This window comes from Pygocentrus nattereri, chromosome 7 (assembly GCF_015220715.1).
Source record: "Pygocentrus nattereri isolate fPygNat1 chromosome 7, fPygNat1.pri, whole genome shotgun sequence".
Taxonomy (NCBI): domain Eukaryota; kingdom Metazoa; phylum Chordata; class Actinopteri; order Characiformes; family Serrasalmidae; genus Pygocentrus; species Pygocentrus nattereri.
The window spans coordinates 7535866-7552912 of record NC_051217.1 but is presented as its reverse complement, the minus strand read 5'-3'; the positions used below and the strand labels follow the sequence as shown (position 1 = coordinate 7552912).

Below are 17047 nucleotides of genomic sequence, written 5' to 3'. Positions count from 1 at the left end.
ATTTATGGTATTTGGCAGACACTCTTATCCAGAGTGACTTACAATTTGAACATTTTTACATAGGTAGATGAAGGGAATGGTTAGAAGTTTTGCCCAAGGACTCTTATTTGTATAGTTTAAGGTATTAGAATAGCTTTCAGATGAAGTATTACACCTTTCGTTTTTTATTTGTTTTCTGACTAGCTTGACTGTCATCTGCATAGCGCCAAGACTGTGTTTTGATTAACTAGATTAAACACATGCAGCAGATCGACAGACAAATGCCTCACACATTTTATATCAACATGACCTCGTAGCGTGATCAGTCATGAGAAAGAACAGAGAAGAACATGTGAGGAACATCACATGGCACAGCCTCAAGCTCTCAGGGTGGAGGGCTTCTGCTTTTCAGCAGGGTAGTGTGTGTATGTGTGTGTAGAGGAGGGGTGCAGCACATGTCCCAGATGTAGATGTTGAACGCTATCCTTACATATGGGAATATTTACATGACATACTTTGCAGCAAGACAAAAGCAGCAGATATCAATTTGAGCACAGTTTATGACACAATTTAACAAATTTGCAAGGACTTTGACATCTATTAAAAACTGCTACTCTGAAAACACTAATACTATCACAGGGCTGACAAACTCAATCTTGGATAGTTAATATTTTATATAATAATGTGTTAAAGTCAAAGAGCACCCTTCATTAATTTAATTTCCAATCAAAATAGCTATTAATGAGAAGCTGTTCATTTGTCAGCGTCAGGAAAAAAAAAAAGAACGAGAAAATGGCACAGAAACCTCAACAGCTAAGCATAATACTTTTTTAGGATTTAGTGTGTCTACAGCTTGCCTGTATTGCAGCATCCATTCTTTTCTGGAGATTTGCTTTCAGTTCATTGAAGAATTCTGCAGGGATATTTTTCCAAACCTCCAGAGTTCAGTCTTAGAAGTTGGTGGAATTTCCTGCTTCTCACAATCCAAGGGCTCAAACAAATTCTGTAAAGTTCAGGTCTGGGATTGGTTTCCAGCAGCTTCTTGACAGCCATGCATCCTTTCACAATAGTGTTGTCTTCTCACAGTGGAAGGATGGACAGAAAGACCTGCAGATTTTTTTTTTTTCTGATCTGATACGAGTGTATGACTTGATTTTCTCCTCTCTCTCTCAAAGATATAAGCGCTGTTTACCTGATAGTGACAGTTCTGGTGGTCTACCAGGTATATATCTTCCTCTATATCTCTGAATAACGCCTTACGCAAGTGTATTGTGAAGGGTGGTCTCTGACTTTTGCACAGCACTGTATTTTGTTGCATGTTTCTGATAATATCTCAAATATTTCTGGCACACGCATTTTAAACACTTCACAGGAGACGCTCCAACTCCAGTTTCCATAGAAACCTTAAGGCAAACTCCAAAAGTTGTTTTAATGATTTATAGCTGTAAAAGCTGTTTGAAAGCTGTTTTTTTTTTTTTTTGGTACGATTCACATGACCCCAGCTAGTAACGTCTCAAACATTACTGATGCAATAGATTTCCACGCCAATAACATAAAAACAAGGCACTGAATAAAAAGTAAAAGGCAAGCGGGACCCTTCTAGAATTCTGTAGCTGAAATGATCAGTCTGGAGGAAGAAAAGCAAGACACAAGTACTTTATTATGGAAAAGCGTGACATCAGGAAAAGTCCAATCTGGCACATACTTCATTTGAATATTACAAAAAGGGAAGAAAGAAAGGTTACAAATTGATAATTTATACAAATACAACACTGTTTCAAAAAATAAAACTTTTTTAATTTAGTAAACTCTCAGTGCTCAGCGAGCACTTGTTCTGCAATGACCCCACCGCTTGAAATCCCTGAGGAAAGACAAAAACACGCAACACTCATGTCTAATGGTGCTCGCTTTGTGTCTGTCATTCTGCGCGGGTGAGGAGACATGCTAACAGAGGGGTGAGGATTGGGGGGGAAATGCACTGAATATTTCACACGGACATGTATGGTGAGTACAGCTACGCACGGCACAGTCTGGACACAATCACGGCAATTAAACCCATTAAACTCACCTGGCCACAACAGAGTGAGCACTGTGCTTTGTGAAGAAGAGCCATGGTCAGGAGAACTACAGGGACAGCCATAAAGCTCTTAGTGAAGGAACTGTAGTTGTGCAATAATATATATATCTTACTCTGCTAAGTTTAAAATATGGACAAGTCAATCTTTTTTCATTCAGAGATCCTGATGTTACTTCAAATCAATGCCTGATTTACAACACCCAATGCCAATATGACCTGTTTCATTACTCTAGAAAATCTTATATTTACTAAACCGTAGGTGTAGAGTCTATGGAGGCTTGATTTGAGCAGTTAGAATAGCCTATTTCTGACACCTACTTAGTAAAGTATTCACTGTAAAAAGTATGTTTATCTCCGTTCAGTATTCCTCATTATAGCTACTGTAAGCTCGGAAACAAAGAATGGATGAAATAGTCCCAAGTGCATGGTTGACATACAACACAGTGCCAGCTGGTTTATTTTTTTTCCCCAAGACAACACAGAAAGAAATAAATTAAGGAATTAAAATCAGCTAAACATCTAACAATAGGCCCTTCATATGTGAGAAATACTTCTCAAGAAAAAAAATATATCAAAAAAAGAAAAAAAAACATCTAAAATGTTCTTCATGACTTGAAATAATAACGCATGTGAGATAGTGGTAGGCTTGACTACAGTACATTAAAGTTACATGTAATATATTCTCACACAGTATGTACAAATGTAAAAACCTGAATCCAAAACCAAATAAAGACAAAAGATGAACAGATAGGAAGAGAAGTGAGAACATAAGATGCCTTAGTACACAGTAAGGAATGTTGTGATTTCTGGCTCAACTTGTTTCGCAAAACTGCATGTGAGCAATACAGCTAGTCTTTTGTACTATACGATACATCCTGTTTTATATATTAGGTTTCATTTATACACAAATTCTGTATAAGCGATACAAAAAAACTGCTATGAAAAAAAAAAAAAAACCCAAAACGACATTTAAACAATTCTTTACAAAACCTATGGCTGCGCATTGTTAGATGAGTGCAACGTGTTTTATATTTGGTTAGCAGACTGTCAAAGCTTTGCATTTAAAGTGATAATTTACTAGTCATGATTCCAAAGTTGTCTAGATCAGCTACAACTGTGCTATGGAACTGGGTGGAGGGCGTCAACAGGGTCATAAGAAAAGCTGTTCAGCAGAGCAGACAGAGAACAGTCACTGGGTATTTCGTACTGTTCTCTCCAAAAGAGAACAGACGATGTCAGCTTTGTAATGTTTAAATCTTCTTCAAACTCTCTCTAAACATCTTTACCTAATACAACATAAAATATTTTATTCTTTCAATTGAGGAAACTTTCTGGAATATTTAGACCTATTCACTTCCTAAAATCCACAAACTTCAGGAATACTGGAGTGCATCTCCACAAAGCACCAAAGATTGAATTATTCAGAAATCACTAAAAGAAAAAAATAAACAGAATACTAAACAATCTTTTAAAATCATGTCTAAATAATCAAATCTAATGTTTCCATATATTCCGAAGTCCTTGATCACCCAAAACTGAGGACGTACCTCATGAATAAAAGAGCACAGAAAAGCAGACTGCAAGCTTCAGTACATGTGTGGGTTCTATAAACCTTTGAGCTGAAATAGTAAAGTATCACTTTAATAATGTTCAAGGCCCATAAATAACAACTGGTCCAAATCTGAACTATGAGCACAACATCCAGGTCATAAACAAATCAACAGATTTGTGAACATCCCTTCTACACCACTTCTACACAGTGTGTGCAACTGCTAATACCTTGCTAAACAGAGATCTGAGAATGCTTTAGCTGGGTCAGTCACAGACCATATTCCTTTAATAAGCAAAGAAACCGTCTGAGTGTTGTTGTTTTTTTCCTGTCACGCTACAGTACAAGTTTTGCATTTTGAGAAAGTAAGGCAAAAACAAATCTTACAAGTCAGTCACCAAATTTCCTTCAAGCTACCTGTAGCTTATTGGACTTTCAAGATTTACATCATTTTTTGGCAAAACACTTCAATCACATCTGTTTCCAAGCTGAATACCATCCAAATAGTGACGGCTACATTGGATCTAATATTGTGCCATAGTTACAAAGGTCGAGCATAACATTGACTAAAACGCTATAAAAACAGCTTAACTTCATTATAAGAACTTTATTTAGCATAATCTAGAAACCAATCCTTATCTGTTGCCTTCAGAGCTAAGCCTTATATGTCATGAATCAATCAAAAACAAGCAAATAAAAACGCTTTAAAAGTGATTGATCATTGTGTGAAATGACATCTGATGAATTTATGTGCTCTGTTAAAACTTGACCTGACATAAAAAATGGCACACCTTTAGAGATGGCATTTTTTTTCTTTTGTTCATTAGGTGAATGGAATCAATGGACATGATTTCCTATACGTAAAGGAATCAAGAAGGCTTCCTCAAAGATCAATGAATCTAATCATGAAACAAACAATTCACTGATGCTGAAGCGTTCCCATTCAGCTCTAGAGCACAACTTTGCGGTATTCCTTTATTCCTTGATACTTTCATCTCCTTCTAATTTCAGGACAAATATTGCCCTGCAAAGACCATTAAGCATCAACTGAAATTTATATCTAAGGTATCAAGAGACTTCAAGTATGTAACGACGGTCCACTTCAAGTCGAGACCTTTGCACAGGGCAAGTTCTTGAAGTTCTAAAGTTCTCAAAAAAGTTCTCAAATGTACCAAATGTGACTCCACACATAAGGTAAAAGTCTCAATTTGTGACTACGGTGACATCTAGCTCTTGGCGACCTGTCCAGCTATAGACTGCCTCAGTGGTGAGGGCACTGTTCACTCTGAGCTCCATGTCCAGAGACTCATTAGTGAGTTAGAGTGTGTTTGAGTCAGGGGGCCCTGGTCCTCAGGCCCTGCTTCTCCATGATGTTCCACAGCTTGCGCAGGTTGGACTGGGTGATGGTGTCATCAGGTTTGAGTTGCAGAGCTCGCAAGTAATTGGCCTCAGCCTCTTGGAGCTTTCCATTCAGGTGAAGGATGGCTCCAAGGTTCATCAAGGCTGCAGGGTACTGGAGGAGAAACAAAAAAATAGAACTGTCTTACAATTGACAGTGGATTGGTTCTAGACCTTAAAAAGGACATGTGAGGACTAACTTCAAAGTTATCCTATTATTCTCTTGTTTACTGTTAAACACAACCACAGGCTTCCCACTGTGGTGGCTAATGTCATAAACATTTTGGGACATAAATTCTGCCTGAGACGCTCTGTTATTCCAGAGTCCATCTATGCGGACAAGCATGATCTGTTTTTCTTGTGTCAAAGTCCGATGAATGATGTCCACTGTGTGAAGATTTCAATGGGAACAATATGTTGAATGCAGTTATTCTTCCAGCAGAAAGGGATTTCAATAGATAAATAAATCAAATGTGGGTGACACAATCTCTGAGTATTGTAGAGGGCTTCTCTGGTCCCTATAGATACATAAGCAAGCGCATTTGCAATGGTGGCTGAAGCCAAAATAAAGGCAAGCTTGGCATGAGCAAAACTCCCCACTAACGCTGATTCCAATATGTTAAAAACATTTAATTGCAAACGTGTGATTGTGATTTAATCCTCAACTCCTTTCTGGAACCACTTCATACATCACTTAGTGACTCTAAGGGGAAAAAGGGCTGTATATTCTCCAACACTCAGTAGAGTTAGACCTCAAAGCTTAGTCTAACGGACAATTTTAGGCCAGCTGCCAGGCCTCTGACATGGAAATACTGAGGAAGGTGGTCATTTTGGTGGTGCATTAAGCAATAAATTACCCCGGTATGTGACCCTACACTAAGAGGTCAAACCTCAAAATGAGATCTAGGGACCAACTAACTGAAGCTGTGGCATTGACTACTCATGGGCCAAAGCAGCCAGAGCATATTCACAGAGAATGTGCATATTTGAGCAGTAGATTCAACAACTTGGGTGAAAATAGCCTTCCTGCTTCTCTCTCTGTGTGGGAGCAAATATCGCACCAAAAACAGCGCGAGATTGAGTTATATTTGTTAGTATAATCACAATTACTACCATAATAGCAATTTAGCTACGCATAATGAAGCACTGTTGACAAACTGAATGCAGTCTGCTATCAATGCTTAACTGACGTACTTGTGCTCCACCAACAAATGCATTCTTCTGTATCAAACAGTTGTGAGGTTGGATAAGATTAACAAAAAGCTGGCAATATCCCCCTTCGACCTAACAGGACACTGATGTACGTCGTTTAGAGTCACATAATAATTAACCTCCCGTTTAAAATTCAAATGCTACCAAGTAGTACTATGTTGCTGTAGCTAATCTGCCACTGCGCTAAGGCATGATTGCTTCATTGCTACAAAAAAACCTACATCCAATCTGTCCATACAACGTGACTTTTCACATGCATACAAAATAAGTATGACTGGACGCTAATGCCAGACTTTAAGTAATTTGAGTTCTGCACAAAAGTTTATACAAAGTTTAATGGGTTTATTGCCATAGTTGCTATGAAATATAGATAGGTTAACTGTGTAAAGTAATTTTTATGTCAACTGAAACTTCAAGCAATATCTTTTCTTTAAGAATCGCCTGAGACCAAGATTAATGTCAAATTAAACATTTTTTTAATGAAATGGTATCGATTGCAGGTCTTTTCAAGAAAGATGACTATGCTAAGAAAGCTGATTCAAACATGAATGCCACAAACATGACGATTAAAAGGTTTTACCCACAAAGAAAGATTTAGTGATCTAGCTATTTATGGTAATCTACATTAAATGGACATGTTTACAGTGTTGATCATGTCATTATCCATTCAGTGAGTCAATTTTATATAGGAATAATATAACTTTTTGCATTTATGGGGTCACAAAAAAGTGTTACATTTTGATGTTTTACTTGAAAATAAAATTTATTTTAACTTCTATCTGACAAGGATTTCTTTTTTGCAGTGCCATCACATCAATCTATGGGATAGGAAATCATGGTGCTAGTCTAGTTGTTTCTTCAGCCCGAAAACAGGAATAAACTATGGTCTATAAAAATGGTACAATCCAGCCAACAGACATCTGAAAGCAAGCTGGAGAATATGTTAGAGAAGCGCTTAGATTTGTGTGGAGGAGACAGTAACAGCACAACACCATAAAATATCATTAGCACAATTCTGGCCCATTCATCTACAGACAAGATACTGTCAGAAACCGAGCTTGAACGACTGCACAGCAACATCTGAAAGAAAGAACCTTTGCCACAGCTTCAAACAGCCCTACTTTCTCCTCCTCAATACCCCTTTCCACCCCTACTGCTCTCCATGCCATTCTCCGTTCCTCCCTCCCTCCAGGCATCCAGAGGCAACAGCAGCTCCAGATGTGGTGAGGATCAGATGACCTCTGCAGAAACAGCTGCCGAAGAGACAAACTCGGCTGGAGAGTGGAGACGAGCAGGTAACCCAAGGCTATGAGATTAAACCACTTAAATGGTATTCCATCTCTAACAAAAAGCCATGTCTCCGCTGCTTGTGCAGGATTCATATAAAACAAATGGACATAAGCTGTGAGGAGATTTGTTTACAATCTTTGGATGTTCCTTTTTTCCCCCACTTTCGTCTCCAAATCACATCATACAACATAAATCCTAAGGATTGACACTGAAGTTTCCTGAGACGCCAAAACAGACACTTCAGAGCATCAACTCACATAAGAACTCTTGGACAAGACACATCAAGTCAGTGAATACAAATAATAAAGAACCTTGAGAGAGTCTGTATATTTCAAATCAAATGACCGTACATTCTGTACACCTCACTGCTCTTTCCATTGCTTTAATGTTTGTGAGTGATGTTGAACAAACAGACTCTCAATTTAGCAAACCTGCCATCACTGTGACCACAGCCGGTCATTGATTAAGCTAATGGGGAGCAGTTGAGTCTCACAAATCACTTTAAAGTCAACCACCATATGCGCGAATGTGTAATGCCTCATATGCAGAACAGCAGGGGTCTATGTTTTGGTACTCACATTAGGTCTCAGACTAGCTGCTTGCTCATAGTACTTCTCTGCAGCATCGTTCAGGCTGGCTTGTCTGAAAGAGCAAGAAAAACACCAATCAGTAGTTTAATAAACATGAAACAAATGTATTACCCAGTCACCATCATTAAATAGAGTGTCATGGCTTCTGTTTGTGTACCAGGGAAGTAATGTACTCACAATTGTCACTTCGGTGAAAGAGAAAAAGAGGGAAAATGTATCTACAAAACAATAACTTTACAGTAGAAGGCAAAACTTTCTTTAGGTTTAACGTGAGATAAACTTTTAGATTTTATTCCAAGTAATTTTGGAACATGTCCATTGGTCTATTTCATCAGAAAATTGCCACAGCAACAAAATGTAGCCCTTAGCCATTTTTTTCTAACTTACTGATAAACTGTTGATGTCTTCTAGAACTAGCACTGAAACCTCACTCTACACCATGATTTCCTAAGAGGAAAACAGCATTTCCGCTCGTCCCAGAAGACCTGCGCCTACAGATGCTACAATAAAAAGCCCAGATGAGTCTGCAGTCTTTTCCATATGTTCACCACATATAAAACCTGCTCCTCTCAGATAACCTTTCTCCTTGCTTGTGACTATTTTGACTTTATCTGATATGTTCTTGCATGTATTAATTTTCAAATAAATCAGAACTAGTGTTATAGAATACAACTGCATGACCTCGCAGGTTATAATGGTCTCAAACTCACTGCAAACAATTTCAATCTGGCAGAGATATGACTGACACGGACTTGTGGCTGCAGCTGACCAAGGTATTATAATAAAAAAGAAAGAAGTAGAAGGCCTGTAACTGCATTTGGGCTGCTTGGCCTTTTGCAAAATCAAAAGGTTTCTGACATTCCTGAAGTAATGCTTCACAAAGGAATACATGCAATAAATGTCTTTTTGTGAGAGGAAAGAATGAAATTCTTGGCAAAAATAGAAAGAGACAAGTAGAAAATAACAGACTTTAACATGGCAAAAACAAAAAGTTCACTTACAGTTTGTAAACAATTTGTGAAAGCATTAAACCCAAGTTAAATTAAGAGATGCTTGAATATGGAGCTGATAAAACTCAGTAGACAATATTTCAAAAGTTTCAGAAAGTTAGAGCAAAAAAGTGCATGGGAGCACTTTATTCATGGGATGACACACGTCACCTCTGCGTACTAACTTTGGACTCTATTGTCCTTCACTCTCCCTCCGGCCAGTGAAGAGCTGTAAATATAGGTCATGATGTTTCAGCAGTTTACATGGTGAAGAATCATCTGTGGCTGAACTAGGCTGCAGTGTCTTCAAATTAGAACTTTACAAAACAACGAAATGTCCTGAAAATAACTGTCAATTTTCAAAAAATGACAACGCTGCATAATCTTTAAGACATGATCAACCCTATAGTTTTGCGTCTCCATTACTACAATGCTGTCCACTGCAATGGAATGACCGAAATGAGGTGTCTGTGCTTACAAATCTGAACTGGTCTGACCTTTTCATGTAATAGAAAAGTTAAGTCATAGCCTAAATTTTCTGTCAATTATGAGAGCTAAACAAACTTGAAATCTACTGTGATTGCTAATGTGGGCTTAGTGTTTAACCATAACCATGTGTGTAATCCACAAAGCGCTTTTACAATCCCTTCAGCCTACATGATGAGTCTAATTCCATGTAATTTTCACATTTACATGCACACAATAAAATGTGGCTTTGGTCCTTTGCCATGCCATTGTTTGTGGGGACCCAGAGACCCCATTTTACCAGCAGTGGGAAAGTGGTCTCTCTTGAAAGTGGGAACCATGTGAGTAAATATTTCTGACTGGGGACTAGGTTTATTCTCAAAACCACATAATTGGGATAAACATTACACTGAGAGCGATTAGAGGCAGAAGGACAGGAAAATGAAGACAGTGTGTGTGTACTTGCAGACCTCCACGAATTGGAATTAGCATGTGTAGATAAGTGGACCTCCGTGAATTGGGATTGTCATATTTACTCTCAGACATAACCAGAGGGGGCACAGTTTGGCTGGATGAGTGTGCCTGGCTGGTCCTAGTGGTCAAACAGTATAAACCTTGCCTGGTGCTGGAAAGCATATTTCTCCACAGACTTTGATTCAAAATGACCTTCTATTCCTGACCAAATCAATTTATTTCCAGATGACATTGTATAAAAATCAAAGAAATAGAGACTGCAAATTCCTTTTACAGTAAATCACTTGTTCTGGGGAGAATTTAAAACATTAAAAAGCAGCTTATTTTTTCCATCTCCTTTTACATCATTGCTGATGCACAAGTGTAGAATGCAGCTTGGCTGATGCGACGTCCACCAAACTGAAAGATGCCATCAAATGTTGGTACGTTAGCATGTCTCTGAATATTTAACATCACATTTAACAATCACATTAAATTTATGATTTACATCACTGGTTCAAATTTTGGCCCTGAATTTAAATTACCCATCATGCAAAGCTAGAGCTCTCAAAGATGCATACTTATGGTAATCCGAGCTCTAAAGTAATCCAATATAACAGTGGTTTTCAACCTATGGCCCATGGTGGTACTTTTAGGGGGCCACTGTTATTTTTATTTATTTTTGTTTAAATTGCAATACATCATAACAATATAGACCTTTAACCAAACCAATATTTTTAAATGACAAATTCTCTAGGCTATATTGATTTTATTTATTTTTAAATTTATTTTATTTATAATTCGTATTTGAAATGATCGGGCCAATTCAATTTTGCAGTCTGCAGCTTTTGTGGTCACATTTGTAGGCAATGAGTTGCAAAATGCTGGGAATCCCTGTACAGTATGGGGATCAGATGTTTCTGTATTAGTTTCTATGGTTGACTGGATGAATCAACGCATTTGCAAGGTAGCAAAGCAACAAGTCTGCTAAAAATATGCAGTCCAATGCATTATCTATGTTGCATCATGGGTTTGGCTAAAGTGTTTTAACATAATACAAGGTATGCTAATTTCTAGTGGTAAGATGGCACTATGAAGGCCTAATATGCATCATATGATGTACTGCAAAAAGCTGTGAATCACTGACCAAGCACACTGCACCATATGAAATTTGGAGTCATTAGCATGATTCAAAATAAAAAGAAAGCACATCCAATACATTCTAGGAAAAAGCCCATTCTGTATTTGACTGACAGGACAAGGAAAAAACAAACACACACACACACACACACACACACACACACACACACACAATCCTGTGTGATTCGACAGTCTAGCGTCTTTCCCTTAGCGTGCCAGTAACGCCGCCTGGCCAAGGTCTCAAATATCCAGCCGCTGTTTGAAGAGGGCTAAGGAAACGGATAGTGAGGAAGCAAACTTGTCAGAAAAGGAGGGCCCCAGAGAGCAATAAGAAAAAGCTGCACATTTGAAGCCTCTTCGCTAGCTCCCCACCCTCTCCTCTCCCAGACCCACCCCCCCAGCTGAGATCCTTCCATGCGGCCTTCCAAGACAAACATCTAAAGAACATGAGCGCCAAATGAGCACGACCACATGCCAGCATATCAGTGGGAGACAGCCTGAGACTGCAGCCTGAGACTGCAATTAACAGCCTAGGGTCCAAAGCCGTGTACAGTACACTATTAACTGACAACCTACCACAGTACTTTATGATGAATGAAAAACTTAAGTCAGAATGTATTTGGAGAAGAAAATGGGAGTGTCTGAAGGAATGAGTGTACTTTGAAGTCAGTATTTTTCGAGACATATTGTTTCCATCATATCAAAACTTCTTAACCAGCCTTTTGAGAGAATATTGAGCTCACACTTATCCCTTGTTCACTTCCAGCTCAAAATCGTGGTAAAAAGAAAAATACATTTGATAAAAAAAACTTTAAAGTAACCCCTTAACCATCCAAGGCCCTCCAGCAGGTCATACCACGAATTCCAAACATCTATTACACACTTCTATAACTTAAGAATAAGTCAGTGATCTTGCACTGCAGTCCATGTGGTTAATGCATAATAAGCCTTAGAAAGTAATATGTTGTAGATGTTATGGGGTTAAATTATATCATTATTACTGTTTACCAGACTTTTTAGCTTCTTAAAAATGATCAACATTGCTGACAAACTGTTCACATTAGTAGGGCTCTAGCGTATGACTACTTTCTGTTCAGGAAACCATTTTTGTGCTTGTGCAGCAGTGAAGAGATTATTATTACAGCAGAGCAGCAGGGGTACTGGTGCTGTTAGAGCATTAATGAGGGTCTGTGAGGTGGTGTGTGTGTGATCTTCCAGGTAGGGGACTACACAGGATGCTGAGCTTTGCCTTGTGAATTGGTTCTGTGATGCCCATTATGTTATTCAGCTGCTTTGTACAGATAGATACATAGACTTTATTAATCTCAGGGAGAAAGTTAGCTATTACAGCAGCACAAAGTAAAGAGCTAAACAAGACTAAAAGTATAGTTGTACATTATTATATAGATGCATACACATGAAAAAAGGTAAATACATATAATATACTATAGCAACCATTAAAAAAAATGATGTGTGGTACAAATAAGTGAATAAAATCGCATACATATTATGCAGGTGACAGTGGTGCATGTCATATCCAGTGAATCATCAAGCAGAAGCACCCAAACCAAGTGACAATACATTGTAAACAATGGTGCTCATGATTATCATGCATTTCCGCAGTGCTGTGAGAGTCAGTCTGAACTGAGGGTCTTACCGGAGCATATGAGCCGCACTGAAGACCACATCAAACTCTTCACTGTCCAACTGAGCGGCCTTCTCCGCCATCTCAGCGGCCTCCAACAGCCTGGACTCCTCTAGCAAAAACTGACCTGTGAAACAGAGAGAGCATGAGAAAGAGCACATGAAGGAGATGATGTGAGAAAAAACAGGAGAGAAAAGAGGGAGAGACAGTAAGAGGAAAAAAAGAAAGTGAGAGAAAGAGATGAGAGATGAGGAACCAACGAGCGAGAGACAGTACGAGAAAAACAGAAGTGAGTGTAAAAGAGAAAAAGAAAGAAAGGGAACAGAAAGCAAGAGAGGCAGAGAAAAGATGAAAAAGGAGGGACAGAAAAAGGGAACACAAAAGAGGGAGAGACAATGTAAGAAATTGTGAAAGGTGAGAGAGAGATAAAGAAGGAAAGTGAGAGAATGAGAAAAACCTCAGGAGAGGGATTGAGAGTAAGATGAGTCAGAGCAAGAGAGAGAGAGAAAAAGAAGAGTGAAGAAGAGAATGGTTGGAGTGAGAGAAAGAAAGTGAGAAAAAAAGAGGAGGAAACAAAAGAGGGAGAGACAGTAAGAGAAAAAAAAGAGTAAGCAAGAAAATGAGAGAAGAGAAAGAGGAAGCAAAGGAAGAAGAGAGAAGGAAAAGTGAGAGAAACAGAAAGGATATGGAGGAAGAGAAAGAGAATAAGAGGAAGCAAGTGAAAGTGAAAACGGAGAGATGGAGAAATGGAGAGGAAGAGATCAGTAAAGAAAGAAGAGGTGGAAAACGTTGACAGTGATGTGATAAAATTATGCATAATTCTAAAAAGTGTGATCTTTAATGTGCATTGAAACATCACACTGAGAATGTGTATTTAGCTGACTGACAGCAGAGTCTCTGTACTGAATGTAAAACAAAGCTTCGTCATATAGACCTACTGTACAGGGAGAGCTACATTCTACTTCATTCCTTCAAAAGGACCAATGTAGAACATTTCCTTTGGCTCAGAGGGACAGGCAGTCTAGACAAGTCTGGCCGCTCCCTGGTGATTACATGTAATACAAGACACTGTACTGCACCGGACATCTGACAGTTGATTTGTCTGATTAAGATTTCCTGATAGGACGGATTGTCTGATGTGTGCTGGTTAGTACCGTAGAGCTGTGGGGAGTTAAGTGACTTGGCTCTGGACAGACCGCAGCAACACTGCTGGGGTGGGGGGTGCAGCTGATCTGGGAAGTGCCCCACATGCTGAGAGCCAGGTTTGCACTGGAATAAATACTCTGTTGCTTTTGGTAAGCACCACACTCCCACACTGTCTCGCCAAACCAGGCATATTTTCCCCAAATAGTTAGGAATGAAACATGAACCTCTAGGAGTGCAAACAAGTCTATCTTCACTGTTTCTAGGATACCTCAAGGACAAACATGGCTTGGGACAGACGTCAATCTCTCAGATTCTCTTCAGTTTTTTTGCACGTTGGCAAACATTTCACAAATTTCCAACAGAAAACTGGTCAAGTTGAATTAACTTCCAAATGGAAAGCCTCACTCAGCATGTCATTCACATAAAATACCAGCAAGTTCTCTCAGCATAAAGTGCACCAGCAGAGGGAGAAACATGTCATGTTCTCTAGTGTGGTATATGCATCTTCAGAGAACAATGCAAGGAAATGCGTGATGTTCATTTATTGGTCTTTTGTTCGCTCCAAGTGATCCCTGATCGGACACGTACGAAGCTGCACTGCACAGATGCTTTGGCAGCTAGAGAGTGGGAAAGCATGTCAGTGGGGTTAGCCAACAGTGCTGTGATAATAGTCTGGTCTATACCCAGAAAATGCTCCGTCTAGAGGCCAACTAGCTATGGAAAATGTGGGATTTGAAAGGAATCTGTGGAAAACGATGCACAGGTGTTGGCAAGAAATGTACACTAGGAGCCTACTGATGAAAACTTGTGTTAGTTGTTAATATTATATATTCTAATACATTTTTAACAGATGTTAAAACATACATTCAGGCTACACCCAAGGCTATCCCACCAGAATTGTGGCTCCAACATAAAAGCAACGCGAAGCAGATGATGCATTCAAGCTTCATGCAAATCTTCAGTCTATTGCCTTGATATCAGTGGCATTTCTTCATCTAACCCTTAGCTTAGAGGGCATATAGTGAAGGGAATCATTGTAAATCGAAGCTTAGAGACCCTTAAACTCAAAAAAATTCAAGACAAAAAATTCAAATGGCTATTGGGCATCATTTGGTTGACTTACATTCATGCTACACACATAAGCACACAGTTGTCGAACCCCCTTAGACAAACAAACCCTCATTACTCCCATCTCTAATTTCTCATGCATGGATTGCTTGGTTTTGTAGAGAAACATTTAAACCCAAGCAATATTTAGATATGGAGGAATATGGACACACTACAGAGCACCATTCATCTAATGGAGAGTCTACAAATTCAGCCTCAATTAGAAGAATTTTGACTTCAGACAAAGAGCTAAAGGCAAACAATTACCATAATATGGTGCTCTAAAGAGCAGCATGACATTCAACAGTATATCATCTCTTCTGTCAAGAAAATGAGCCTAAAGTGACAAGGTTTATTAATTCTGCAAGCAGCCAGTGGCTCTGTATGACCTTGCTATGCTATTGGAACATTTTTAACTACCTGCAAGATAGAGGAACAGAATGTACAGTGTTGTGCAAAAGTCAGAGACCACTGTTCATTTCTTTAAAATCCAGTCAATGCAGCCATTAAGTACATACTATTATTTTTTTAGTGTTACATGTTTAACAAGAAGCTGCAAAAATTGATTGTAACAATTGCTCCAGCTTAGTTTGGCCACACTTTTGCCTTTATTGCTTGCTTTCAGGTGTTCAAAGAAATCTGCAGGGATATTTTTCCACATCTCCAAAGTTCAGTCTAAGAAGTTGGATGCACTTCTGCTTCTCATGATTCCAGCAATCCCAAACACATTCAGTGATGCGGGTGGTCAGTCCATTGTTCCTAGAATCCCAGCAGCTTCTATTTTTGATTTGTCAAAGTTCTTATTTTCTTTTCTCAGTAACAGTTTGTCAACTACACAGCCTTTCAGACTCAGTGACGGGTTGTCTTCTCACAGTGGAAGGATGGAGAGAAACATTTGTGGATCTTTTCAGATCTGAAGTAAGAGTGGAGCTTGATTTTCTCCTCTCTGTCTAAGATGAAAGTACTGTTTATCTGATGGTGACAATTTTGGTGGTCTACCAGGCCTTGCATGGTTGCTAAGAGTCCCATTTTCTCAGCTAAGAGTCCCATTTTCTCAGCTAAGAGTCCCATTTTCTCAGAATCTTTTAATGATTTTTTTAAATCCGGTTTTGGAAGCTACCTTTTTCCACCCGTTTTTCTTTGACTTTTCCTGATGCAAGTGGATTTTCTATCAAATATCCTCAAAAAACAAACAAACAAAAAAGTACTTTATCGCTGTTCTGACTTCTAAACAAATAAAGAGCATCTATGACTTTTGTACAGTTCTGCATATAAAACAAAACTTTTAGAATGTGTGCCCCATCCTAAAGATAGACAGTTATGCTTACCATAATGCATGTAGCAGTTTCCTTTAGTGGGATCGAGCTGAATAGCCTTCAGGAAGTACTTCTCTGCTTCTGTTTTTTGACCCTGAAATATAAATAAATCAAAAATAAAATAAATAAACAAACACAAGAATAATTATATAGGAATATGAAGGAGATTACAGGGACCATGTATTGTGACATTTGCCGAATGTTTGCACTTTACAATGTGTGATTGCCACTCAAATGGTAAAAGACTGATACTGCACTGCACATATCTGCTGAGGAACTCATCATAACTAATCAGATAGTGGCATATTCATTTCACTATGAATATATATATTGCTATCTGATGGAGCTCCTCAGTACTATGACTATGAAAAATAAATATTGCAGTGAACTTTAGCTTTAGCTCATACCGCACGTTCATGATCAACTAACCATCCCGATCCAAGAGCTTTGTTATGAATGGAAGTGTGAAATGGAATTTTTGACTTGAAGTGAGTGAATGTTTAATGCCCCTTTAGGCGTGGAAGAGATACTGGTTCCAGTCTCAGGGGCATTATCATAACACGCTTTCACGCTTTGGTTGATAAATAGAGCAAGGGTTCAGCTGTAGACCGACTGCAAAAGTGTGATATATTCATATTTATATTGTATGCACTATTTAAAAACCCCCAAAACCAGCAATGTGCAACACTAA

The 17047-nt window shown here is 38.7% G+C and overlaps 1 protein-coding gene across 1 annotated transcript in view; it reads right to left on the bottom strand.

Moving 5' to 3' along the window:
- Positions 1-1620: 1620 nt before the first annotated feature.
- The window catches only part of tmtc2b (transmembrane O-mannosyltransferase targeting cadherins 2b), a 137161-nt gene continuing 121734 nt past the window's right edge, over positions 1621-17047 (bottom strand). The window contains exons 9-12 of the mRNA XM_017686806.2: positions 16369-16450; positions 12800-12914; positions 8084-8147; positions 1621-5118 (exon numbers count right to left, since the gene is read on the bottom strand). Coding sequence (XP_017542295.1) covers positions 4939-5118; positions 8084-8147; positions 12800-12914; positions 16369-16450 — 441 coding nt within the window. The 3' untranslated portion in view covers positions 1621-4938. The remainder of the gene's footprint in view (positions 5119-8083; positions 8148-12799; positions 12915-16368; positions 16451-17047) is intronic.